This window comes from Zonotrichia leucophrys, chromosome 7 (assembly GCF_028769735.1).
Source record: "Zonotrichia leucophrys gambelii isolate GWCS_2022_RI chromosome 7, RI_Zleu_2.0, whole genome shotgun sequence".
Taxonomy (NCBI): Eukaryota; Metazoa; Chordata; class Aves; order Passeriformes; family Passerellidae; genus Zonotrichia; species Zonotrichia leucophrys.
The window spans coordinates 14,945,698-14,971,613 of record NC_088177.1 but is presented as its reverse complement, the minus strand read 5'-3'; the positions used below and the strand labels follow the sequence as shown (position 1 = coordinate 14,971,613).

General features: G+C 38.6%; 1 protein-coding gene across 2 annotated transcripts in view; it reads left to right on the top strand.

Moving 5' to 3' along the window:
- COL5A2 (collagen type V alpha 2 chain) overlaps positions 1-24,948 on the top strand; it is a 96,494-nt gene extending 71,546 nt beyond the window's left edge. For both annotated transcript variants that reach the window (XM_064717872.1, XM_064717870.1), the window contains exons 19-54: positions 1,227-1,325; positions 1,799-1,843; positions 1,947-2,045; positions 2,433-2,486; positions 2,996-3,103; positions 3,607-3,660; positions 4,359-4,457; positions 5,118-5,171; positions 5,693-5,791; positions 5,886-5,939; positions 6,038-6,091; positions 6,591-6,644; positions 7,214-7,267; positions 7,597-7,641; positions 8,081-8,179; positions 8,938-9,045; positions 9,170-9,223; positions 10,691-10,744; positions 10,877-10,930; positions 11,957-12,010; positions 12,754-12,861; positions 12,970-13,023; positions 13,225-13,278; positions 14,334-14,495; positions 14,594-14,701; positions 15,597-15,704; positions 15,852-15,905; positions 16,232-16,339; positions 16,439-16,492; positions 17,767-17,874; positions 18,702-18,755; positions 19,409-19,516; positions 20,194-20,485; positions 20,647-20,834; positions 22,661-22,885; positions 23,708-24,948. In XM_064717872.1, the coding sequence (XP_064573942.1) occupies positions 1,227-1,325; positions 1,799-1,843; positions 1,947-2,045; positions 2,433-2,486; positions 2,996-3,103; positions 3,607-3,660; positions 4,359-4,457; positions 5,118-5,171; positions 5,693-5,791; positions 5,886-5,939; positions 6,038-6,091; positions 6,591-6,644; positions 7,214-7,267; positions 7,597-7,641; positions 8,081-8,179; positions 8,938-9,045; positions 9,170-9,223; positions 10,691-10,744; positions 10,877-10,930; positions 11,957-12,010; positions 12,754-12,861; positions 12,970-13,023; positions 13,225-13,278; positions 14,334-14,495; positions 14,594-14,701; positions 15,597-15,704; positions 15,852-15,905; positions 16,232-16,339; positions 16,439-16,492; positions 17,767-17,874; positions 18,702-18,755; positions 19,409-19,516; positions 20,194-20,485; positions 20,647-20,834; positions 22,661-22,885; positions 23,708-23,854 (3,327 nt within the window). In that variant the 3' untranslated portion in view covers positions 23,855-24,948. The remainder of the gene's footprint in view (positions 1-1,226; positions 1,326-1,798; positions 1,844-1,946; positions 2,046-2,432; positions 2,487-2,995; positions 3,104-3,606; positions 3,661-4,358; positions 4,458-5,117; positions 5,172-5,692; positions 5,792-5,885; positions 5,940-6,037; positions 6,092-6,590; positions 6,645-7,213; positions 7,268-7,596; positions 7,642-8,080; positions 8,180-8,937; positions 9,046-9,169; positions 9,224-10,690; positions 10,745-10,876; positions 10,931-11,956; positions 12,011-12,753; positions 12,862-12,969; positions 13,024-13,224; positions 13,279-14,333; positions 14,496-14,593; positions 14,702-15,596; positions 15,705-15,851; positions 15,906-16,231; positions 16,340-16,438; positions 16,493-17,766; positions 17,875-18,701; positions 18,756-19,408; positions 19,517-20,193; positions 20,486-20,646; positions 20,835-22,660; positions 22,886-23,707) is intronic.
- The last annotated feature ends 968 nt before the right edge of the window (positions 24,949-25,916 follow it).

The following is a 25,916-nucleotide window of genomic DNA, read 5'->3' as shown; positions in this document are numbered from 1 at the left end:
CTTGCTTTTGGTTTGGTTTTTTTTTTTTTTTTTTTTTTTTCCTTCTTAGCTTCGAGTCAATGTCTTCAGAGATAGAAAAGACAACTCATACTGCTTCCTTATAGTTCTTATACATGTCCTGCATCCAGCTGCTCCTCTTTGTCCCTTTACACTCCTAAAACCCTAAAACATTATAAGAAAATGTTATACAAGAAGAAACTCTCAATTGGTCAGGTAGCCAAGATCAGCAGATGTTTTTGTGTTGTTGTGAAGCTGGCAAGATTCATGACACTGTTTGGGAACAAGTCTTAATAACAGTATCAACTTAATCATAGAGTCATAGAATAGCAGGTTGGAATAGGACCTCTAGAATCATCTGCTCCAACTGCTCCAGCCTTTCTTGGAAAAAGCACAGTCTAGACAAGAGGAGTGTGCAGTTATATGATAGCCCTTGTAGTGCATGTCTTAAAATGTTTTAGTATGGTTCAGCACGATTTTACCTAAGGAAATGTTTAAAAAAGCTGTCATGTGATAAATCATTTAAAGCTTTTGAAAAACAGAAGCTACCTTCAGTTTGATCATCAGATGATGTAAAACTGGAATAGTTGAACTCATAAAAGCTCAGCAGATTATACAACCAAGATGTAGATTTGTTTTATGAAGATGTGATATTAACAGCCATCAGTTCCAAAAGGCATATTTCCTATATAAAATTAAAATTCAACGAAGATGCTGGGAGGAATTTTTTATCATCCAGTCTAATCTTACAGGGATTTGATGTTTAATGTAGTTTCTCTAACAGTGAGTTCATCTGTGCTGTGCAAAAAACAAAACAAAACATCAAACCAAATCAACCAATCCCAGATGTGTTGCCATATCTAAATCTTAACAGCCTTGCTGTTAATGAAGGTAGAAAAAACTTATACAATTACAGATGCTTTGTGAGATTTTAGGGAAACAGGTCTGTTCTTGATACTATTTGGACTCCTGGATAGTGCTGCTTTTCTGCAAAGTTTCCTTGTCTTGTACATATTAAGAAAAAATCCTGTCTATACTTTTAATGTTGGCATTCACCTAGAAGTAATAGAAGCAAAATTAGGTAAGCAAAATTTCATTTTAAGGGTAATAAACTATTTGAAACATTAATTGTTTTCCTGTTATAAGCTCAGTATTCCTCTTGAATTACTTTATAGTGTTGCATTTTAGAACAAAATAATCTAAAGTTGTCTTCTCGTGTGGAATCCTAGGGTGAAGCAGGTCCAACAGGCCCTCGAGGTCCTGAAGGTCCTCAAGGACAAAGAGGTGAAACAGGTCCTCAGGGCCCAGCTGGGTCACAAGGTCTTCCTGTAAGTACATTGAATTGAGTTCCTCAGTGCTCAGCTTATGCATGTTCATCTGTTTATGGGGGTTTTTAGTGCCCCCTGTACCAGGTTTTTAGTACCTGACAACAGTGTTCTGATCAAATTACCTTCTTTTCCAAGGAAAAGAGGTCTCGTTCCTTTGTTTTGTGCTAATTTTATTGACAATAACTATTTGTTATTTTATTACAAGTTGAAAAACTGGAAGTTGCACAATCTCAATACACTCTCAATCCTCAAAGTACTTTAAAACATAAGTTTAAACATAAAATCTTTAGCATTAAAAATTACATTAACTTGCATGCTTTATTGCTCTTTTTAGCATTTGCATATGTTGCCACATTAATTTAACAGCCTTTATTTTCTGGTCTTGCAAAGTGGGTAAAATAACTATCTTCTGCTTTTGTGATTGATGCCCATCTCATTAAAATGATTTCTAATGATTGGTACCTTATCTTTAGGGTGCTGAAGGGACAGATGGTTCCCCTGGTGCAAAAGGCCCTACTGTAAGTAATCATATTTCCTGCTGAAGAAACTGTGTAGGTTAATTTCTTTTATTTCCTTGTTTTGATGGTGTTTCCTTACTGTGCTTGCTGTTTGTATTTGTAGGGATCCCCGGGCACTGGAGGCCCCCCTGGATTATCAGGCCCCCCTGGTTCCCCAGGACCACAGGGCAGCACCGGCCCCCCCGGGATTCGAGGCCAGCCGGTAACGGGGTCTTTGTCCCTTTGGGAATTGTAGTGCCTGGCACGTGTCACTCCATGGAACTGAAGCAGGGATTAGCAGTGGGCTTCCTTAAATACAGCAGTAGCATACTCAGATCCTCTGAATCTGCTGTGTATCCAAAATACCACTGCTTTGAAAAAGAAGTGTGTCTTTATAAACCTTGGAAAAGAGATTTATTTAAGTTGTTTATTGATAACATAATAATAAACAACCATAATGGTAAAGACAAACCATTATAAGCATCATATTATACTGCCTATAATTAGTCACTAAACTAGGAAATGTTTGTTTCATGGCATAATACAAAGTGATGAAGTGCTTTATGCAGACTTTTAACTTTACTGGTGCTATTCATGTGTTTGTTTTCAGGGAGACCCTGGTGTCCCAGGTTTCAAGGGAGAAGCAGGACCCAAAGGTGAACCTGTAAGTCTCCATATGCTTTTTAAGATGAAGAGGAAACACAGAGCTTTATAACTATGTAACTTTTGGGAGAAAACCAACTCTGCAAACTTTGAGTTGGTTTATCAACCAATCTTCAGCTTTTCTTCCTCAACAGTTAAATAATCATGTATTAACTGACAAAAATATAGAAGTGAAGTAATAGTTTCTTTACCTTTCTCCTTTGAAAATTTCTTTTAGTCTCACTGAATTTTGACTCCTTTGCAACTTGACAAAATACAAGTTATTGTGGGTGATTATAAGAAGCAGTGTCCAGCCCAAATGCAGAATTACAGTTTATTAGCTTATAAACATTGTAAAAGAGAAAAGCAGATGCTGAAAAGTTGTTATTTTTAACTGATCCAAGACCTAACTCTTTTCTTCTGCTTTATTTGGAAAAGTGTTTATAGTGTCCAGAAGACAGTCTGTTTCAATATGCCTGAGAAATGGTGAGCTTAACATTGTTTTTTAAAATAACATTTTATTCTCACTAGGGCCCACAAGGTCCCCAGGGTCCCATTGGCCCCATAGGTGAAGAAGGAAAAAGAGGTCCTCGAGGTGATCCAGGGTCAGTAGGTCCACCAGGTCCTGTTGGAGAGAGGGTAAGAAATCTACAGGAATAATATGTCTTAAGAGATGCACTGCTAAGCTGAAAAACCTTTTGACTTACCCATGGATGTTCTTACAGCTTGATAGTGGGTGAAGTCAAAGCTTATTTTCCTAGCAGTAGTTACTACTGTGTGTTATTTTTTCACACTGGATACTTTTTTGTGGAGATTCAGTGAAGAAGATAGTATGGTAGGAGAAAGGATGGAGATAGGACAAGTTCATTGCAGACTTTTTCCTACACCTGCACAACTGCCCATCTTGGCTTTCAGTGAGGCTGTTCACACAGAAGGAGCTGTCCAGCATGCATGAATGAGACACTGATATTTTTATCAGTCTTAAGTCATAACCCTACCTACCCTCCACTCCCCAAGTTAAAGTACTGAAGTAAGAAAATTGTAAGGAAATGAACTGAGTGTTCAATTCATAAACCTGGTCCTTTGTTTGTAATAAGCTATGTAAAAATTGATAATTGTCTCATACCTACTGCTTTTCCTAGGGTGCTCCTGGTAACCGTGGTTTCCCAGGTTCTGATGGGTTGCCTGGACCAAAGGTAAATTAAATTAAAGTGTCCATCTTTTACTGTGGAGTTTGTTAAATCTTCATACATATAGACATATAAGAGGGAAGTGTTCCATTAGAAACGTCTAACAGGCAGATCCAATTAACAAATGCTAAAAGGGGATCTGAATGTTTTGAGACAAAAATGTTTTGGGAAAAATCACTTTCAGTTCCCATGATGTTCAGCTGTGCTTGCTTGTCCCTGGCTTAAAGCTCTTTTGTTTTGAAATGCGCACAGTAAAGGATTGACCTGTTCTACTCCTATATTGCTTTATGAATTGCTGTGTAGGAGAGGGCTCTGTGAAAAATTGCCTATTCTCTGTGTGTGGTGTGATCTTCTTGACTTGTCCCTTAAAAAGATGGGTTTATCTGGCTTTCCTAACTGCTCTAACACTTCCAGGGAAGTGACTCATATAGGCATTTGTCTAGTGTTTCTGTAAATTCCTACCTTCTTGGTAAAGATACAGGGATTCAAAAATGCTTACATAAACTTGCTTTAAGGAAGAGAAACTTTTAAGTAATAATTTTGGGGACAAAGATAATAATTAGGAAACTAATAATGGTAAAAATATTAATGATTTGTAACTTTGTTTGCAAAAATAGGTCCTTAATAGAAGATAATGTTTTATTTCACCTGCTCCTCTGTCACTGTTCTAGATGTTGACTAGTAGCTCAATTGTGTCTTTCTAGGGAGCCCAAGGAGAGCGTGGTCCAGCAGGATCTTCTGGACCTAAAGGAGGTCAGGGAGATCCTGGACGTCCTGGTGAGCCTGGCCTTCCAGGTGCAAGGGTAAGGGACTTCTAGCAGTACCCTATAAACTGTGGTACCTGTCATTTTCCAAAGGCAGCAGTGAATTCTGGGGAATTCAGAAGCTGTTCTGCAAGGGCAGACTGGTTTCAGTGTGGCTAAAGGCCAAGAGACATGTTTTTATTTCCTGCTGGTGGTGGGAAGCACAAGTTTTGTCTTAGAAAAAAGGAGAAACAGCCCTGATTGAGAACTGCTGATGCAAAGGAAGGACACGTGTTTGTAAAGCACAGTTGCCACAGGTAACATGGATTGAAGGCCAACCTTCATTAAATTGTTGACTGATAACATAGAAGATTGAGTGGTGCATATCACCTAGAGATTTTTTGTCAGGAAAATTATTGAAGGATAATTCAAAATATAAGAAAAAGGGGATAAAGGGAGCAGTAAAATGTGATATAGATCATGGCAGAAATAAAGATGAGCCCGTGAGAAGCTCAAGAGGTGTAAAGCAAGAAAAAATAGGAAGAAAAATCAAAGACAGTGAGGGATGAAACTGTAAAGTGAATAAAAAATTAAGACCTTTAACATGTAGAAGTTTGTGCTATAGCAGTAATCAAGCATTTCTTTGGGATTTTTTAATATTTCTTGATTGTTATAGAATTATAGACCAAACCCTAACACCAATACTGTTCCTGCGTTTAGGGTTTGACAGGAAATCCAGGTGTTCAAGGCCCTGAAGGAAAACTTGGCCCCTTGGTAAGTGACAAAAATTAGTCTTTTCAGTTTCTGTCACAGTAATTCAAAGGTCCTACCTCACTGAAATTGCCTTTATTAACCTGAGTTTTCTTTATTTATTAAGGCTCATCTTCTCTTTTGATAGTTCACTTTACATTCCTAACTTCAAAATTAGTACCAATAACATTTGTTTAGTTTTGTCTGTATCACAGTGTCTCTTGCTTACCTGCTGCTCCATCATTGTTAAATGTTTGAACTAAATATTTTCCTAGTTGAGGCTTTGGACATATTTTCCTAGTTGATGCATGGACGCAATAAATTATCTTTTACATGATTCAGTTCTAGTAATTGCATAGCATTTGGTTAAATCCAGCAGTATGGCTATTGCTGTGTCTGCTGTAAAGACATTTTGACTGATAAGTGAAGCCCCAAGCCCGGTTAATGTTATTTTCTTTATATATACAAGCATTTTCTTGGTATTAATAAATTGATATGAATAAATATATTTAGAATTTAATGTGGAAAATGCTTTATCTCTTCAGGGTGCTCCTGGGGAGGATGGACGTCCAGGCCCAGCAGGTTCCATAGGAATCAGAGGCCAGCCAGGCAGCATGGGCCTTCCTGGGCCCAAGGGTGGTAGTGTGAGTATGGCAATCCCTTTTTGACTTGAACATTTCTGTATATTTTATGGGTGAAAAATATCTAAACCTGGTCATTTTTATTTCTGCAATTTAGGGTGATCCTGGAAAGCCTGGAGAAGCAGGCAATGCAGGAGTCCCAGGACAGAGAGTGAGTGTGGCTGTTATTTGCAGTGATTATGGAAAATGGTGCTTTTCTGTTATGTGTGTTCACTACACAAGATTTCTTCCCCTGTCATTTTAATGTAGGGAGCCCCTGGCAAAGATGGTGAAGTTGGCCCTTCTGGTCCTGTTGGCCCACCAGTAAGTCAGTTTTTACCTCTCTGCCTGCCTGCCTGCCTGGTACTCCATCTACTCACTCCTCTTTTGACTTCTATTCTTATCAATCTTCATGCCAGTTGCTGATTCCAAGCAAAAAAATCCAAGAACATTCAAAGAAAAGTTGTCTTAGAAAAATTGCCAGCTTTGTATTAAAATATATATATTAGTAGTCTAATTGCTTTTACTAACCTTTACAAAAATAGTGCAAGGAATAAAAAATTTTCATAGTTAATTTACACATCTTTCTTGGTTTTAATGGAACTGAATGTTTTCCTTTTACCAGAGAAGCTTAAGGGGAAGGGTTTGAAAGAAATTATACACAACTTATTACATCTTTTAGATGGGCTATCTTGTCCTGGGATAAGTAAAAATGTATAGTGAATAAATACTTAATTGAAAATATGCATATTCAGAGAAAAGAAAAAATTGTGGAGCCTGCCTATATTCCTTTTCTGTTTACTTATTACTTCCTTTTGTGTAGGGTCTGGCAGGAGAAAGAGGAGAACAAGGCCCTCCAGGTCCTACAGGGTTTCAGGTATGTGCATCCATTTATTATTTTTTTTTTTTAATTAAAAAAATAATCATCCATGTCTTTATCAGCTTCAATTGGAAAAATTCAATCAAATGATGCATAATATAACTTCAGAACTAAGGCAAGGATATTCAGAATAATTAATGATCCATAACTTTCATATCAGCTGTGCACTAAACCAAACTGGCAAAGGCTTAAACACCAGCTCTGTATCCCTTGAGAGGATCTTTGATGCCAATCAGTTTTAATTTGAAGATTTTCCAAAAAAGTTCCAAATATGTAGCAAAATAATTGTCTTGATAATGAAGTTTTAATTAAATCAATATCTGTTTATAGAGAACTTTACTTCTAGGTCTGAGATGTCCTGCAAATGTTAAGGAAGGGCTGGTATCTGCTTTAGAGAGGGGGAAACTTTTTGGTGCAAAATTCATGTAACTCTTTCCTTTGGGAATCTCTGAGAGTGTGCTCTTGTACTGAGTGTACTGCAACATTCATGATCTTGGTGTTCTAGTTAAGTCTGGATTTACATAACTTTCTATCATGTTAGTGACCATTTTATTTACTTTTTACAGGGCTTGCCTGGGCCACCAGGTCCTCCAGGTGAAGGAGGAAAACCAGGTGATCAGGTAATGTATGTGTAACATAACATTAAAAAAATACAATTTAGAAAGTAGTTTTATGTTTTCTTCTCTTTCTAATTGAATTTCCCATTCTGTTTCAAAATACTGATTGATGTAGTCTGCAAGCTGTCTAAGAACTGCTTTGCCATAAAATAATTATGAGAATCTGTGTTCTTGGACTGAGTTGGATTATCACCTCTTGTCATTGACAGATAGGATTTAGAACTGGCCATCTACATTCACAGTACTTTGCAAATAAATATGTTTGTCTCTAATATTCATAACTATAAAGTTATGAATAATGATTTCATTCTAATGCTGAGTTTTGTTCTTAGGGCGTGCCTGGAGATCCTGGAGCTGTTGGTCCATTGGGCCCTAGGGTAAGTGTTTTCTTTTACGGTTTAATATCCATAACAGTTCTCTGAGGTTGGAAGTTGATGCATGCCATAGACTTTAACAGCTAAAGTCAGTATTTGACCTTTTCCCCCACCAACAAAAAGAACAAAATGGTTTTAAATATGGATATGTTTTAAGATAGTTTATGTAAAATCTACCACCTTTAATGATTTTGTAGCTCCTGAAGTGGTGTTGAGTACTACCTGCTAGATGATTTGGTTTATGCTGTGAATTGAGAGTTTTTAGTTTGCTGAGCAACATATTTCCCCCACCTCTAACAGCAAAAGCATAAAGCTAGTTATTATTTAATCAGTTCTTCTAGAATTTTTTCACAGGCTCTGCTGCACTTATGGTGTATTTAGGATTTTGTCTACCAGAATTCTACCCTGCCTTGTAAATAAATTACAATCTTCTATTTTGTAGGGAGAACGTGGCAATCCAGGGGAAAGGGGAGAACCAGGTGCCTCAGGTCTCCAGGGTGAAAAGGGGATGGCTGGAGGCCATGGTCCTGATGGCCCAAAGGTAAACTGAGTAGAGATTTGCATTGCTGCAGTGATGTGATGTATAATTTTGATAATTTGCATGAACATAAGAGAGATTTGTAATTATAAATATGAAGGCATCTCCATTGTATAAGGAAGGACACACAATTCCAGTTATAACAATATTAAAGACTTGCAACATACTTAAGTGTTGAGAATTGAGTACTGTAGAACTGGGCAAAGCCATTTCTGGGCTGCAGAAAACCTTCTAGCAATGTTGTAAGAGCCATACCAGTTTACACAAAGACACTTGGCAGGGCTAAGCAGTTAAAAGGAAATGCTGAAAGCTTCATGCCTGCATGCGTGTACCTGCTGTGGATGTGACCAGGCCAGCAAAGTCAGGTCAAGCAGGGAGTGCTAGTTATGTGAGACCTGTAATAGACACGAGCATCTCTGCCCCTGGCAACTTCTGCCTGTACCTAGTTTCTATACTAAACCTATGTGACATCAAGGTCAAGGCAGAAAGATTCTCAAGCTTCTTTTTTTGTCTGTTTTCATCTCCAGTATCCACTGATTAAATATGAATGTATTTGGAAGAACTATGGTATTACAGTTGAACTTCCTGAGTAACACAATGGGAAAAGAAAAGTATTTGGATGTGAATAAAGTCCAAATTTCAGATAAAATTATTACTTAAAACTGTACCTCAGAGACTTCAACACAGGCACAACATGTTCTGCAGCCTGGAGACAAAGATGCTTCTCAGATGAATAGGCAACAACTTGTCTTTTGTTCCAGGGAAGCCCAGGCCCTAGTGGGACACCTGGAGATCCAGGACCACCAGGCCTTCAGGGCATGCCTGGAGAGAGAGGGATCGCTGGAACACCTGGCCCTAAGGGTGATAGAGTAAGTGTGTTTATTGCTGTCCTCCTGAGTAGCATCACCTGTCCCTTAACACTGCAGTTGTTCCAGGGAATGGCCTGCAGAGCATTCCATGCCATAACTGTGACTTTCTGGGTGTTTTCCATAGGGCGGTGTAGGTGAGAAAGGCGCTGAAGGTACAGCTGGCAACGATGGGGCAAGAGTAAGTAAATCTGTCCTTCTCTTTAGACCTGCTCTTCACACACTGTTTGTTTACTGTGCTAGGGGACTCAGCTTGTGGAGTTAAGCACTATGAAGTGTTGTCATGGTATATCATACACTTACAGTCATTACCTCACCCTCCAAATCTTCAGGTTTTTCAAAACTGCTGTGCAAAACGTTTTGGGGTGTCTGTGTTCCAAGCCCCTATTTGGTATCATCAGTAATGCAAGTTAAGAGCTCAATGGAAAGGATTCGCAGTTGATTTGGGATTTGTCTAAGTTGACTCTAGTAAAAAAAATGAACAAATGAGCAGACAGATCTTCCATATCTCAGTTTTGGACTAAGACTCCTCCTCCTTGTCTCCATTGAGTTGCCCTGAATTTCACAGGTGAAATCTATCCTGAATTTCACAGGTGAAAATTCTTGTCAATGTACTAAGCTTCGCAGAAGCAGTAAGTTGCTGGCACTTTTAGGAAGTTTTGAATCTCCATTGCATTAATAAAATCCTTAGTCTACTCAAGCTGTGTTCAAGACACATTGCACACACTCTGCTGCACAGACCAACTGTCAAATAATCTCACTTGCACTAGTTTTCTTTGTGTGCACTGATCATTTTTCCTTCCCAGAAGTTATTCAAGTTACTTTTTACATGAATTGAGAATATATCTGAGATTCTTGGGTTGTGCAAACCAGTTGGAGTACTAGCTGCTAAGCATTTGGAAATCTGAGGTACAGTCAAAATACAAGGATCCTGTCTAGACTACATTTATTGTTAAAGAGGAATTTTTTTTTTGAGAAACCCTATTATACAGAAGCTCTAATAAAGTTATCATGTGTGAGCTGGAATTGGTTATCTAAATCAAACATTATCCAAAGATACAGAGCAGTTCTTAGTCATTGTAAGGGATATTTAGAGCTTATGGTAGTTAATGAACAGGTGAAGTAATGGTGAGCTGTGGAGTTGGTGGGTTTGGAAGGAGAGTTTGCAACATATTTGCCTGCCTTATGAAGAGATAAAGGACATTTTTGCATCGTTTGTAAAATTGAAATGAATCTTCAGAAAAAATGATGGATACTTTTATTTAAGAAGTGAAATACTAACATAAAAGAAACAGAGCACTGTGCAGGTGGGAAAAAAAGACTTGATTCCTTTTTGAGAGAATAAAATAAAGCTGGGGATTTTGTTTATTTTTTTATATCATTTGCCTTATTCATGAATACTGCATAAAGCAGATTATGAACTTAGAGAAGAAAGAGGGAACGAAGGAAAGCAGATCTTTTGTGGGCAGTTTGGTCGTTGGGAGAGGAAATGCAAGTTAATTTTAGATAAAGAAGATTAAAGATGTTTCCAGAGATAAAGAAGAATTCAAAGGAATGAAAAAGGGAATGGTAATATATGAGGAGTTTTAAACTGTCTTTTCTGGAGCATCACTTTTCTAACTTACTTTCATCTTAATTTGTTCAAAAGGGTCTCCCTGGTCCAATAGGCCCAATGGGTCCAGCAGGTCCCACTGGTGAAAAGGTAAATTTTTATATAAAAGATTTTTATTCCTTTCTCTACTGAAGTTCCTTAATATTATCAGACTTCATTAGCATTTTAATGACCACACAAGTTGGTTACTTGGGAAATAAAATTCTTTCATTTTATTTTAAGGGTGAACCAGGTCCTCGAGGTCTAGTTGGTCCTCCTGGTTCCCGTGGAAACCCTGTGAGTAAACATAATTTTTTTTGGCTGGTATAAGTTAACAATACCTAATGCTGATCCAAACTCCAGGCATTTTTCTTATTTGCTGATATATTTTCCCCTTTTTCTTTCCCTTTCTCTGTAGCCAAGTGTGAAGTTCTGACTTGTTGCTGTGCACTTGCAAAAGTATTACCAGATTTTCTTCCTGTGACCTATACTTGTTTTAGGGCAAACTTTATAGAGTCACCCTCACTTACCTCACTCCTGAAACGATGCCACCACTTGTAATTGTGTCAATGTTTTTAAAAGCATGCCCCTAGCAGATACCACTGCACATAAACAAATATTTAATGGGCAAAGCACAGAGGTAATTCTTAGTTCATCCAGTTATGTAACTCTTGTCATCTTCCATCTATTAGTGATTTGAAGTATTTTAAGGGTTGACTTCAATTAGGGAATTAGAGGCAGGCTCAGCCCTTCTAGATCCTTCACACTGCTTGAAATTGATTATGTCCCTGTCATAAATCAGAACACTCTTATTTCCAGTATAACTTGGAGCAGCTTCCACCCTTTTAGGGAGTGCTGGAGTTGGCAGCCTCCAGCTACTTCTTTTCCAAGCAAATGTTAAGTGGAAAGCTCAGTCAAAGCCTGTTGTGACCTTATAGAAGAGTACATCTTTGAACTACTGTGTTTTTTCCCCAGTGTGACTGGAGTGGTAGGTTGAATGTAGTGTGTGCTCTTTGGCCATCTCTGAAAGGGGTGGGTTGTGACCAGAATTTCTCCCAATGCTGTTTTAATACTCACCTGTGCCTTCCATCTCTGAATTCTGAAAGCTCAATATAGTCTTGAACACATGGCAGCTTTTAACATCATAGCTAACATCCTTTATTTTATGATTAAAAGTTCATTTGATTCTGATTAATAGAACAAAAGTATAATGACACTTATGATGGTAAATAGTTAGCATCCTTTCTGGTATATTGAACTGTAACTGATACTATCTGTAGAAAGATGGTTTTTAAATACAGCTATTTCAATTTTTCTGCCCAGGGTTCCCGAGGAGAGAATGGCCCAACTGGTGCTGTTGGTTTTGCTGGCCCCCCGGTATGTGTTTTGAACGCTAATGAGTTTCCTTTCCTCATGCTTTGACACACTTAATTTCCTTTATTATGAATAATATTGTGGTGTTCTGGATCAGGAGTCTTATTTTTGCTGCAAAAAGAGCTGTTCTTTCTCCCATCAGTATATCAAGTGAAGGAAAGGGCCAATAAGCACCCTAGACAGCTAAAAAGTGGTTTTCTTGTTAGGATTATGTAATTGCTCAACAGATTTCATATTTTCATTAGCATGTTATGTTGTTCCTTTGAGATTAATATAAGGGAAGTTAAAATGTGTCTACTGAAGGTAGCAAAGCCATGAATAGTGAAGGCTGAAATAAGGTGATAGACCAGATGGACTGGAATACCCTAAGCTTTCCCACAGCCTAAGTATTGTGCTTCAGGATCCCTTTCACAGTCTTGCACCTGCTTCCCTTGATGGGAAAAAAAGACAATGTTTGTTTTGTAACTGCTGAGGAAAATAGAAAATCTAAAGAGAAGAAAAATGTGAGCTAGAGAGGTAAAATATTTAAAATGGAAATACTGGCTTCACAGAATGTTTAGAAAATGTAATATGTGGCTTTCTAATGACCATGCTGAATTGTTAAACAAATACAGTGTTTTCTGGACTGATTTTTACCCCCGGTATTTTTATTTTTACCCTTTAAAAAATTCTCTACAGAATTATTTTGTTAGGAAAGATTTGGTGTTGCCTGCCCTAATGTTTCTTCTAAATAATTTTTCTTATAGGGCCCTGATGGTCAGCCTGGTGTCAAAGGTGAACCTGGAGAACCTGGACAGAAAGGAGATGCTGGATCTCCAGGACCACAGGGTCTTGCTGGGTCTCATGGTCCCCCAGTAAGTACAAATAAAATCCTCTCAGAACCAGTGACATGGGCTGATCTTGTTAACTTAAAAAAATTCTGGGTGTTCACTATCATCCCTCTCTTTCTCCTTTCCTTTTAGGGCCCTCCAGGTGTTCCGGGTCTGAAAGGTGGTAGAGGAACTCAGGGTCCACCTGTAAGTAGACATTATGTTTGAGACTTGGCTGCAGATTATCTAATACTGAAATTTTATGTAATGTGTGTATTATTCCTTATCTCAGCTTGTTTTTTAAGTATGTAAATATAATTTGCTCAATAATTCAGCCAAGAACATTTGAGGTAACTAGTGCTGTGTTTCTTTTGATAAAGATGGCATTAAAAAGGGGCTTTTTTTTAGGGTGCTACTGGATTCCCAGGATCTGCTGGAAGAGTTGGGCCTCCAGGACCTACTGTAAGTTAATTATGATTTTCCTAGTAGGTATGTTTTATAAAATGGTCACCAAGAATCTGAAGGTTAAATAAAGCAAGAAAGGTGAGCCAGTGTTTATGGCTGATGCTATTGAAGAGAACAGTTTGTCAGCACTGACTGATTGTTTGTATCATTAAGTAAAGCTCATTAGTCTTCAGCTTGGTCCAATGCCTGATATTGGTCCAAGGCTTTCCATTGGGTTAAGTAGGCTTTCAAATTGCTGCTCAGATTGCTCCAATGACTTAATTGCTTAAAGGAATAAAAAACCCCAACTTATATTTTCCTCCATATTTTACCTTTTGTCCTTTTAGTGGTGAGTGAAATTATCACAGTTTTTGGAAAAGAAATAGTCTCTACTGGATTCTTTTATTTGGTGGAGTTACTCCTAAGTTCCATTAAAATAAACTCAAACCCACAAACACAAAATCTCTTCTGTTCAAACAGTTGCAGAAACACTATAAATAAATACTAGCTGTGGATCAAATTGAGGGTTGACCACACAGAGAACTGTGTCATGCTTCATATGCCTTTTAATGTTATGATGAAAAAAACCAACTTGCAGTCATTGTAAGGTTATCAAATGTGAAGTTTATGGAAAACTTAATGTGCACATGAAGTCTTATAAAAGTATTTGAGAAATGAACAAAGGTCTGTTGAAACACTAATTTGTGCCATGGAAATGAAAAGTTTGGATACAAACTTTAGCTTGATTATGGTAGAAAGAATGGGCAAGGGTAAGTATTCTAGTATTGAGGTGAAAGAAAAAAGCAAAAAAGAGAGAAACAAACAAAAGTGTCTTTTAAAGAAGCGAGTTGGGATTTGAAAATTGAGGGGGGACATGGGTGGAACTTGGACATAATTTGATATTTATTTAATTTCATTCATTTGATCATAAAAGAGATGATAATAGCTTTTAGCTCATTCTCATTTGTTAGCCTCAGAGCATGAATTTATAGCTAATTGAAACACAGTCCTTAGAATTTTATTGTCCTGGTCAGAAAAGGGCCCAATATGATGATGTGTTTTCATTTTTTCAGGGAGCCCCAGGGCCTGCTGGGCCTATTGGTGAGCCAGGAAAAGAAGGTCCCCCAGGTCTCCGTGGTGATCCTGGTTCTCATGGCCGTGTGGGAGATCGAGGGCCAACTGGGCCTCCTGGTGGCCCTGGGGACAAGGGTGACCCAGGGGACGACGGGCAGCCGGTAAGTCCCTTGACTGTCCCTCCACCAGCTCCAGGCTCACTCTCATTGCCCATTGCTGCTGACATGACAGTGACATTGCTTCCTCCTCTGGATTTCAGGGCCCAGATGGCCCCCCTGGCCCAGCAGGAACTACGGGTCAAAGAGGAATTGTTGGAATGCCAGGACAGCGAGGGGAGAGAGGCATGCCTGGGCTGCCAGGGCCTGCAGTAAGTGACCACCAAGCCATGTGCCATCAGCCTGCGATTTTCTGGGTGGGATTTGCTCCTTAGCATGAGGAGAAAGCTGGAAAACTCCAGTTGCAGGAGTGAATAGAGAGAGAATAATAAAGAACTTAATCTCGTTCAGATGCATGGGATGGAAGGTTTACTTCCTTTTAGTTTCTGCCATAATGGAAAGTCTGAACCTGAATTAAGAGTAAGTGAATAATAACATTAAGGCTCTTGTGTAAAATGTTTCTATTTGACTTAAAACTTGGTCCCTGAAAACAACAACCCCACACTCTCATTTAGGTACCCAAATGTCACTAGAATATGAGTAAATACTCTGCAAGCACTGTTTCATAAATTGTGAACTACAGCCTTCCAAATTGCCACTTGAGCTCTCTTTGCATTCATGTAGGATTTAGATATTTGTTGGATGGCATATTGAACCAGTAGATCAAGCCATTAAATAGTATTAAATCCATTAGTAAAAAGATTGATATGGAGGATCTGTCATTACCACTGGATCCATGAAGTCACTTTATAGCTAAAGTCGGCCAGAAATTTTACAAAGCTAACAAGATTTGTTGGTGTTGAGACAGAAAAAACATGTTATGTATTTCAAACTTCATTATTTTTATCTGAAATCTAAAACACCATACCTATTGCAGATAATGACATCAGACTTACTGATTTATCAGTAACTTCTTAAAAATACAAAGTATATTAAATATATTCAAATTATGTAAGAACCTTTTCTTTAAATATAAAGGTTTTTTTCCATCCACAAATGTAGATAGTATTTCAGTCTGGCAGTAGTAGTTTGGCAGGCAGCAGGTTTTTAGTGCTTTCTTTGTTTTGTGATTAAAATTTTAATATGATATTTGTCATCTTTTTTTAGGGTACTCCAGGAAAGCAGGGTCCCACAGGGCCACCTGGTGACAAAGGTCCCCCAGGACCTATTGGCCAGTCAGGTGCCACTGGGCCTGTAGGTGAAGCTGGTCCAGAAGTAAGTATTACAGCATTGTAGCATGCAAGAAAAGACATGGTCATTCTCCTTGACTTGAAGTTAGAAGTGGAGAACAACTTTCTAATTCTTCTAGAAATGCAGGATTACAGAGTTAATCAATAGCTCTATTTTATTCCATAACTCCAGGGACCTGCTGGTAATGATGGTACTCCTGGACGAGATGGAGCTGTTGGAGAACGTGTAAGAATATATTCTCTTCTTAATTTTCTTCTGCAAACCCTCATTTTATTCTTGACTTATTGTAGATTTTCTTTTCATTCAGTTAACCTGATGGAGAGCTTGTTCTGAAAGTGTATCCCAGCTTTGAATATAGTACCTCTCAAAGCTGAGGATGCCTGGCTAAGAGGCTAAGAACATCTGCTTCCACAAACTCAGACTTGAGTTCTTGCAGCAGGAATACCTTTGTAGGTTGCAATTGCTCGAAAGTAGACTGGCAGTGCTACAGTTTTATTGCATTGGTCCAGGCCAGTCCTCTTTAGATAAACAGTTGAAATTCTGCTTTGCAGGGTGATCGTGGTGAACCTGGCCCTGCAGGCTTACCAGGTTCTCCAGGAGGTCCAGGAACTCCGGGTCCTGTTGGCCCTCCAGGAGATGCAGGTCAAAGAGGTGAAACTGTAAGTGATGCTTTTTCAAAAAATATTTTGTTTATAAAAAACTATTGTGTATGGTTTTCATACATTGTCTCACATTCTTTCTGTATGCAATCTTTGTAGGGTTCTCGAGGTCCCATGGGTCCCCCAGGCCGTGCAGGAAAGAGAGGTTTGCCTGTAAGTTGCCCATGGTCACTAAGGTTTTGTGTGAGACACCACAAAGTGCGTGAGGAATTCAGCCCAAATGAGAATGCCAAGCAGGGCTTCACCTTGCGCTGTGGGTGCAGGTAGTTCTGAGCTGCAAAGCTGCACAGATTTGGATATTTGTGTTTGGATACTCCAGTAGTGCTTTGGAAGCCTCTTTATTTGGAGCATGTTAGTGTCTGGATAATGGTAGGACCTGAGTTAGCAAATGGCTGGAGTCTGGTCTAAATAAGGGTAAGGAAACGATTACTTAACAAAAAAGGATGTTTTTGGATAAAAATGGCAGAAATACAACAAAATCACCTGTTCCCATTAAAAAGCCTTAATTCAAGTCATGAACTTCCAACTTCAGTCTGAAAAGGAAAATAAACAAAACTCCTCTTTTTTATGTTACATAAGTCTTTTACAATCCAAGCCTAGAACAGAAAATTAATTGCAAACTTGGGAAATTCAAAACAATGTTATCCTGTCCTGTCCCTAAGCAGATGTCATTTGCGAGACAGTAAAGTTTATTGAGTAGTTAGTGATAATGATGCCATAGATAAACTATTTGGAATCTGGCATTGAGATATTTAGCATGTAATTTGGGCTGAGAAATATAGAATTGAAAACAGCAGCCACATTTTGCAATGATTCTTGAATTACTGTAAGAAGTTTGCAATTATCAAAGCTAACAAGGAAATTGTGACGGTAATAGGAACAAGGTATTTGTGCTGACTGGGTGTTGTCTGTAGTTAGGGAATGTAGCTTCACTTGTACTTTAATCATAGTGAAGGTGAAAGAAGCTGTGAGAAGTAAAGATGCAGCCTGGATGATTTAATACTAAAAATATGCTTTATCATAATGAGTCTGTGAGAAATCCTTAATATTTCAATCTCATTAACAAAAATCATCTGCCATATACTGTAAGGTGAAGAAATACATTGATATTTAAAAAATTGGTTTTCTAAATTACTTATTATCATCAGTACAGCTCCATGGATTTTTTACTGTATTATGTAGATAAGTAGAGTAAATTTGCTACAACTGTATGTAAGCACAGCACAGTTTTCTGTAATTATTTACTTATTCTTTGGTAAAAAATTAAGATTGTTGGAGCTGCCTCATCATCATCTTTTCCATCTTTAAAAGGGAAGGAGGTCTGAGTCTCCAGTGTGTAAAATCAAATGAGGGAGTTTTGAGGTTGGAGGGTTTTTTCCCTGTTTTTTTTTCCCCAAAATTTTACATTTCATCATTGATATTTACAGGGTCCCCAAGGACCTCGTGGTGACAAAGGTGACAATGGAGATCGAGGTGATAGGGGCCAGAAAGGACACAGGGGTTTCACTGGACTTCAAGGCCTTCCTGGCCCTCCTGTAAGTTGTTCTGTTTTTACTGTAATCTTATTTGCTTGGTACTAAAATGGTGTATCAGGAACATAGTTATTTAAAGTGGAAAATAAAGCAAACTAGTAATTTTTTCCCCACAAGGTGGTTGAATGGCCTGGTGTCTGTACTTGCTAATATTTTTTATGCAATTTTAAAATGCTGTTACATAAGGAGTTAAACCTGTTGTTGCAAGATGTGTGTTCTATTCTTGTTCCCTTTGCAAGGCCAATCCCTTACAGTTAATGACCTGTCAGCACAAGATGGTAAAAAAAGCTGGTAGTTTGAGATAAGCAATTTAGAGTGTGAAATGATTTTTGGCAGTGTTTGAATTCATTAGAGTCAAGGAACCCAGTCCAAAATCCCAAAAGGACTGTGAGAGCATTTCTTTCTAATATTTTCAAGAACTTTAGGATTTCATTGTCAATTTAACGGAAATATCATGGAAAACTTGCCTTTTTTTTAACATTTATACATTTATTCACTGGTGCTGTGAAAATGTTGGAAGTTTCAATGCACAGGAAAATCCTGACACCAAAATTATCTTTTCACTTGGTGATAGAGCTGTCATTTACTCTCTTGTGAGCCACTCTGATTATAAGTACGTTAAAACCTGGGCTTTTCTAGAGAAACAGCTTTACAGCCAAGCACCAGTAAATTTAATAAGGTTACTAAGGGATTAAGGTAAAGGTACCACCCATTGTTTATGTACCTTTTAATCCTATTCATACCAAATTGTGTGTATCACAAACTAATGCCTTAAAACTAAAGTAACATGCTGTAAATGGCACAATGACACAATAATTTCTTCTGTTTAGGGTCCAGTTGGTGAACAGGGCAGTCCTGGCATTCCAGGCCCATTTGGTCCTCGGGTGAGTACAACTTTTAAGGTTTTTCTTGCTTGGGGCTTGTTTTTTTTTTCTTGCTCAGTTGTCTATTTCTGCATCACTTGGATTTCAATGAATTTTATTGACTTTGATATCATATGGTCTAAAATCTTTTGCTGAGACATCACCTTGTTTAATATAGTAAAGCTTTGTCATGAGTGTAGATTTTTGTAGCTAAAAATGTTGGCTCAGGTTGACTAGAAGGCTGCAGTCTCTTACAGACACTTTTGCTGCAGCTCTGCCACTCATCCCCCATGCATGCCATTTACTCAGAAATAAAGGAGAAATACTGTCCCTTGGGAACATCCAAGGGAGGCATCTACATCTACCTCTGAGCCTGAGGGTGTACAGAAGCTACTCCTGTCTGCACAGCATCTGGAATATGAAACTTATCCCACTTGAATGGTTATAGAGAAAGATATACAGCTGAACTAAGTTGTATTATCTAAGGTGATTCAGTTGAGAAGAGCAGCTTTTAAACTCCCTTCTTACTTTTACAGAAGAAGAAAAAAGGTGATTTTTAAAAGCTTGGTAATAGGCAGACATAATCAGATGGTTCCTGACAAGGTACTGCATATAATGGGCTGCTTTGTTACTAAATGCTAAAATACATTCTATCTGTCTCCTATATTTTCTAGGGTCCCCCAGGTCCAGTTGGTCCTTCTGGAAAAGATGGAAGTCCTGGTCCACTTGGGCCAACTGGGCCTCCTGGTGTTAGAGGGACTGTGGGAGAGGCTGGACCTGAGGTAAATTGATGGGAATATGGGGGGAAAAGTTATCTTCAAATAATCAGATTCTTTTTTATAGTCCATCACATTATTTTCTTGAACATCTATGAGGTGAAGACAGATAAAATTTCACTCATACCATAAAATATGGTAATTTCTCCAACAGACATCCAGGGTAACTGTATTGAAAGGGTTAATTTCTTACTTATTTTCATCTTCTGAAGCTGGGATGATCCCAGTTTTATCTGAATGATCCTAGCCTCATCCACCTGTGCTCTTCTTAGGCTGAGCTGGATGTAGTTCTGTGGGTGGCTTACTGGATCCTGTTGGATGTATGGTCCAACATGACTGTTTGGCCACTTGGGTCCTAAACCCTCAGGCCCAAGCACAGGCCAGCAGTGGTTCAAAGCTGGCAGTCCCAGAGAGAGAGCACAGCCACCTGCCTGACTGCCAGCACCCTCCTCCACTGTGCCATGTGTTAGGGAGATCCTTCACTCCAAATGAGCAGCCCAAACTCTAACACTGAGCCCAGTGACCTTCATGCTGGGCTGAGGTTTACAGACACCAAACCATGAGCTGATTTAGGGTAACTAGCCCTGAAGTTTTGTGGAGTTGTTTTGGTGGCAGGCTTTGCTGTAATTTGGCATAGTAATTACTCTACTGGGCCTCTGTTGCCTTCTTGTTTTGAACCTTAGGGCCCACCAGGTGAGCCTGGTCCTCCTGGCCCTCCAGGGCCCCCAGGCCACCTCACCGCTGCCATCGGTGACATCATGGGACACTATGACGATGCCATGGCGGATCCACTCCCGGAGTTCACTGAAGATGAAGCAGCCCCCGATGACCACAACAAAACAGACCCAGGAGTCCACGCCACGCTGAAGTCTCTGAGCAGCCAGATCGAGACCATGCGCAGCCCCGATGGCTCCAGGAAGCACCCAGCGCGCACCTGTGACGACCTGAAGCTGTGCCACCCCTCCAAGAGGAGCGGTGCGTGGTCACACCTCTGCTCTGGGCCCTCTGAGCCTGCTTGTGCCCAGCATGGCCTTGGGCACTGCTTTGCACCGCTGCAACATCATTCTGCTTGTGTCTTCCCAGCTGTTTCAAAAATCTTTGTGATGTAACACAATCACGTTTTATGTTCTTTGCAGGTGAATATTGGATTGATCCTAACCAAGGATGTGTTGAAGATGCTATAAAAGTGTACTGCAACATGGAAACTGGGGAGACCTGCATTTCTGCCAACCCATCCAGTGTGCCCCGCAAAACGTGGTGGGCCAGCAGGTCCTCTGACTTAAAGCCTGTTTGGTATGGCCTTGATATGAACAGGGGATCACAGGTAAATAAATACAGTCACTCTTAAAATTGGCTCCTGTGAAGCTTGTTGCCTTGTGGTTTGGAACTTCTGCTGCTGCTCTGAGCAGGTTCTGCCACAGTCACAATATTATACCTGTTGATTGACTGGCTTATAATCAATTGATTGTTAGTATCATATAGTAAAGATAGGAAATAGCTGGGAAAAAACAATGCAAGTGCATCTAATGCAGGACTGGCTAAAGCAGACCACTGCTGGACAAAAACATCAGCTTCTCTATCAGTCTTTTACTAAATCTCTGTCTTGTCTTAAATGACTGTACTTCTACCCTGATACATAATCCAGATCCCTGCTGTTTTAATTGAATTCTAATCTTCCTTTCAGAAAACTCTATGCTGATAAAAGTTATGAAAATTACTTTATAAATTTGTTTAAAATGAAAGTATGATTGCTGTCATATGATCAGGTTGATCCATGATGAATCCATCAGTCTCTAGGCAGATAAAATTTAACTCACCTTTCTGCTGGGTTTTTCCTCTATGGTATCTAAGATTAGGCTTAATGATCATGACAAATAATAGAAGTTTACCCTAGGTGAAGTATATAATTTATTAACTAGTTTTTGCCATTTTTATTCCTAGTTTATCAAAAGCACAGAGAATATCTTCAAATGTTATTTCATACAGCATTATTATCTTTAAATTCAGTATTTGGTGTGTGAAAAATAATGATGTTATCCACTGGATTACTAAGAACAGTTCAGAATGTTAACAGTGAGAACAGCTAGTTTTTTTGTTTGCTTTTTTGAGATGCTTTTATTTATTACTAAATTCAGGATGTCTTGCCATGACCTAACACATCCCAGTTGATGTTGAGCTGCCTGCAGAGCTACACAGAGGAGGTTTGCAAGGCAGTTGTTCTTTGGAGGAACAAATTATCCTCAGGAACACTAAAAAAGAATATATCAGTATTTTTGAAACACTGTCAGATTTGGTAACTAATAGTATGAGCTGTGCAATAGTCAAACACACTCCTTATGGATTCTAAATAATAAATGTGTCCAAGATTACTAAACAGAGGTACCACTCTTTATACATTATGACAGTACCAGTGAATAAGATTTTCTCTTCACTGGTTTCAGTGAAATGTATAAACTTTTAATCATTCTTGACTGTTGTATTTTATGTTGCAATGATTCATAAAACATGAGTAAAATGGAACCTACATGAACAGGGTAAAAAAATCTCAGGAATTTTAGAATTTGTTGTACTTGTAGAAAAATTACTTGTTTTTCACAGAAACACTGACACTTCATGAAACATTTGTCAAACACGTGCCAATTGATTAGTATATGTAAATTTTGCTTATTTATAAGGCCCAAATAATCAAGCTTTGTTTGTTCTGCTTCTAGATTCAATACAAACCCTATGGAAGACAAGTTAATAAATTGGCAATATATCAGGTGCATTGTAAAAGAGGTTTCTGCACTTGATGTTTCTTACCTGCTTCGAGGTTACTCTAATTCATTATTCCATATGTAAGAATCCCTTTCATAAATGAGGCAGAATTCATTCCAAAGCTTGGCATTATCTGTGGAGGCCAAACTTCCTCCGACTTGTGCAGTTGCAGAGAATTATGATCAAAATTCTCCAAAATTCTCCTGTTACAGAACGTCTAAATTTCTTTGTCCTCAACTGGCACCAAATTACAAAAGAAACCACTCTTATATTTTATGTAATAAGGCTCCTACTGGTCATGTCTGAAAGATGACAATAATGGCAGATATCTCTAAATTCACCAACTCTTAATTTCAGTGTCCTGTTAATTGACCTATTTCTTTATCTCCACAGTTTGTGTACGGGGATACAGCTGTCACTCAGATGACATTCCTGCGCCTCCTGTCCAAGGAAGCCTCCCAGAACATCACCTACCTTTGCAAAAACAGTGTTGGGTACCTGGATGACCAGACAAAGAACCTGAAGAAAGCTGTGATTCTGAAAGGGGCCAATGACCTGGAGATCAAGGCAGAGGGAAACAGCCGCTTCAGATACACTGTTCTGCACGACAGCTGCTCTGTAAGTTTGGGGGCTTTGCCCAAAAGGACTTTTGTACATTTTCACTTCTCTCTTGAATTAGAGAAAACACCCACACAAGGAAGTAATTAAAATTCTGCAGGATTTTGTAATGAATTGTAGACATAACTGATCAAACAGGGATTTTGTTATAATTCTAGCTTCACATAATAAAAGTCTGCACTATTTAGTGGCTATTTGTAAATACCTTCTTAGTGAGCAATACTGAGATACACATCTTTGCATTTTGCATTTCCCAGTACTTGTTTAGCTCTGAGCTGAATGGAATCATACAAACTGGTCAGATAACCACAAACTTTTGTCTGCTAGATGGGCAAGATTATTGCAGCAGTACTGTGGAGGAAACTCACTGAGCTGGAAAGGAAAACTCTCCCTAAAATTTTGTGGTGAGCACAGAAAACAGGAAGTTGTAGATTTTTCAGAAACATGGCAGTTTCAGCCAAGACCGACATACTGGCAAATATTCCTAAATCTAGTCCTGCACCTGAAAAAAGTTAAGTGCTCTCTGTGCTTTAAAGTAACCCACAATTATGGGTGAAGGCACACATTATGAACAGTAGAGAAGAATTTCATAGCATAAGAGAAAAATCAGACCTGATGTGTCAGTCTGATAGATCTGCTCATTAGAGACATTTCAAAATAACCCAGGTGCAGTGCAGACAGCATTGCTCAGTGTTACTCAGCAAAGGTGCAGTGACACCCTCCTGAACAATCAGACAACTGACTCACCAGCTGCACTTCAGGCTGGTTTCAACAGAGCCCTGACCTAATTTTTAATTTTTTTGCCCCTTCTTTTCCCTCCAGAAACGTAATGGGAACGTGGGCAAGACAGTTTTTGAGTACAGAACACAGAACGTGGCGCGCTTACCCATCATCGATATTGCGCCGGTGGACATTGGCAGTACCGACCAGGAATTTGGAATTGAAATTGGGCCAGTTTGCTTTGTGTAAGAGCAAGGGGGGAATATAACACACTACCCAGCAACAGCAGCAGTTAAACATGAACTTAGACTGATTGAAGTTAATCCTGAGACTCTTGAAGTAATGGCTGATATTGGATCAGCATTGTATATACAGCTCTTTCTAAATGCCCGGCCTCCTTTTGAATATTTATTTTACTTACAAACCTTCTGTTTTCAATGATTGAAACCAACTGTTTAGTACAATTTTAAGAAGATTGATGAAAACCTAAAAGTAATATGAATCCTTTTCCTCGGTTTTGTTTCAAATTATTTTGATATTTCCAGGTATTCAAAATAGATAGAATTAATGTGGAACTACGTAAAAGCTCTAATGAATATTTCTTTTGCTTTGATGTATACTGAATAACAGAAAAGTAGAGCACTTTTGTGAACCGTTGGCTGTATTTCAGTCATGCCTGCTCCCTGTACCCCAGTTTGTGTTCCTGTGGTTGACATTCACAGAAAGCTGTGTCTTTTGTAAAAGAAAGTCTCTTCAGACAAGACCATCTTAATTTGGCATTGTTTTTCTTGCACTTTTCTATGTAAGTCTGCTCAGAAGAGTGATCCATAGCCATGGTTAATTTATGAAGTAAAAATATTACTGGGGTAAATATGAGTTTTCAGTAGGGGTGTCCCATATCTTAACTTTTAAGGCTAGATTTCACTTCTCACAATGTATCTGTGTAATTCCATTAAATTATCCTTAATCTTCAAAATATGACGTAAACCCAATACTTGTTGATTTTCCAATATTTGCCCATCTAAGAAGCCATTACATATCAAATTATTCAGATGTCTTATATATGGTGCCAATTTCTGTGTGTTGCAGACCATTCACATGTATACCAGACCAATTGCTAATAAAGAAAGTTTAGAAATTCCTTGGTTTTAGCTGACATCCAGACATGCATCACCAGTAATTTCACTTGCTGGCCTTGAGTTGTCAAGGCAGGAAAGTTCCATCATTTCTTAGCATGAGCTACCTCATCTCTGGAAGTTGGGATGCAATTAATATTCCTGGTTTTCTTTTAGGTATTAAAAGGTGCTATGCTTCTGTTGTTATTTCAAGATAGGAGATAGGCAGAGCAAAAAAAAAAAAAGGCAACAAAGTGATGGTGCTAAATGACTCTCTAGAAGGCTGATGAAATAAAGATGCCTGCTGTCAATGTCATGTTCAGAGCTTAGCTGTTAGGCTTGCAGTGTTTGAGAGAACAATGTTACAGTGCATTTAATTGTTGGTCATTCAGTATATAGAATGTTTTGTACTTCCAACATGCTTTATTTTGTAAAGTATGTGGGTACAAACTTACTTAGGTTTTTTTGTTTCTTTACTGCATCTGTGCTCTCCACGTTTTTCTGTTTGTTCCTTAAAAAAAAAAATAAACAGCTGGGGCTCTCCCTAAAGAAAGTCATGCACATAGCTTTATTCATGTATCTTTGCAAAGCATTTAATTAAATACATGCTTCTCGCTATGTAAGTGGTTTCCTTTTTGTAAAACTCCTTCCAGTGTGTTCATTCCATATCAGTTCGTCCCCAGAAAATTAAAAATAGAAGTACTTATTGTTGTTTGGTTGCTGTTTGCATAAATCATTTGCAAGGCATTGTGAAATATTTTGAAGACAGGAGTAAAGGAGTATTTGTGAAGTAACTTCTGTGTCAGCTTTTACAGATAGGTGTCTGTTGTATGAAGGAAATCAGCAGGCCTAGAAAATACACATAGATATTTTGTTTGAGACTCCAGAGAAAACTTTTATTCAAGAGTGAAATGTGATTTGGCCAATTCCTAGTGGCAATGGGAGTTAACACTAAGAGGAGACAGTTTCTGGACAAGACATAAAGTTACATTTGTAGTGAAGCAAGCAAGAACTTCCCTTTCCCCCTTCTGAAGGGGCAGGAGCTTTGCAGGTTTCCAGCTTGTCCAAACATGTTTCCCTGCAGGGGAGGTAAGGGCTGGGAAGTGGATAGGTTCATGCTGATGTTTTCTGTTTGCTTTTACTGCCCATGAAGGAACTCTATGATTTCTTTCTTACTGGTATGAAAGAATTTCTAT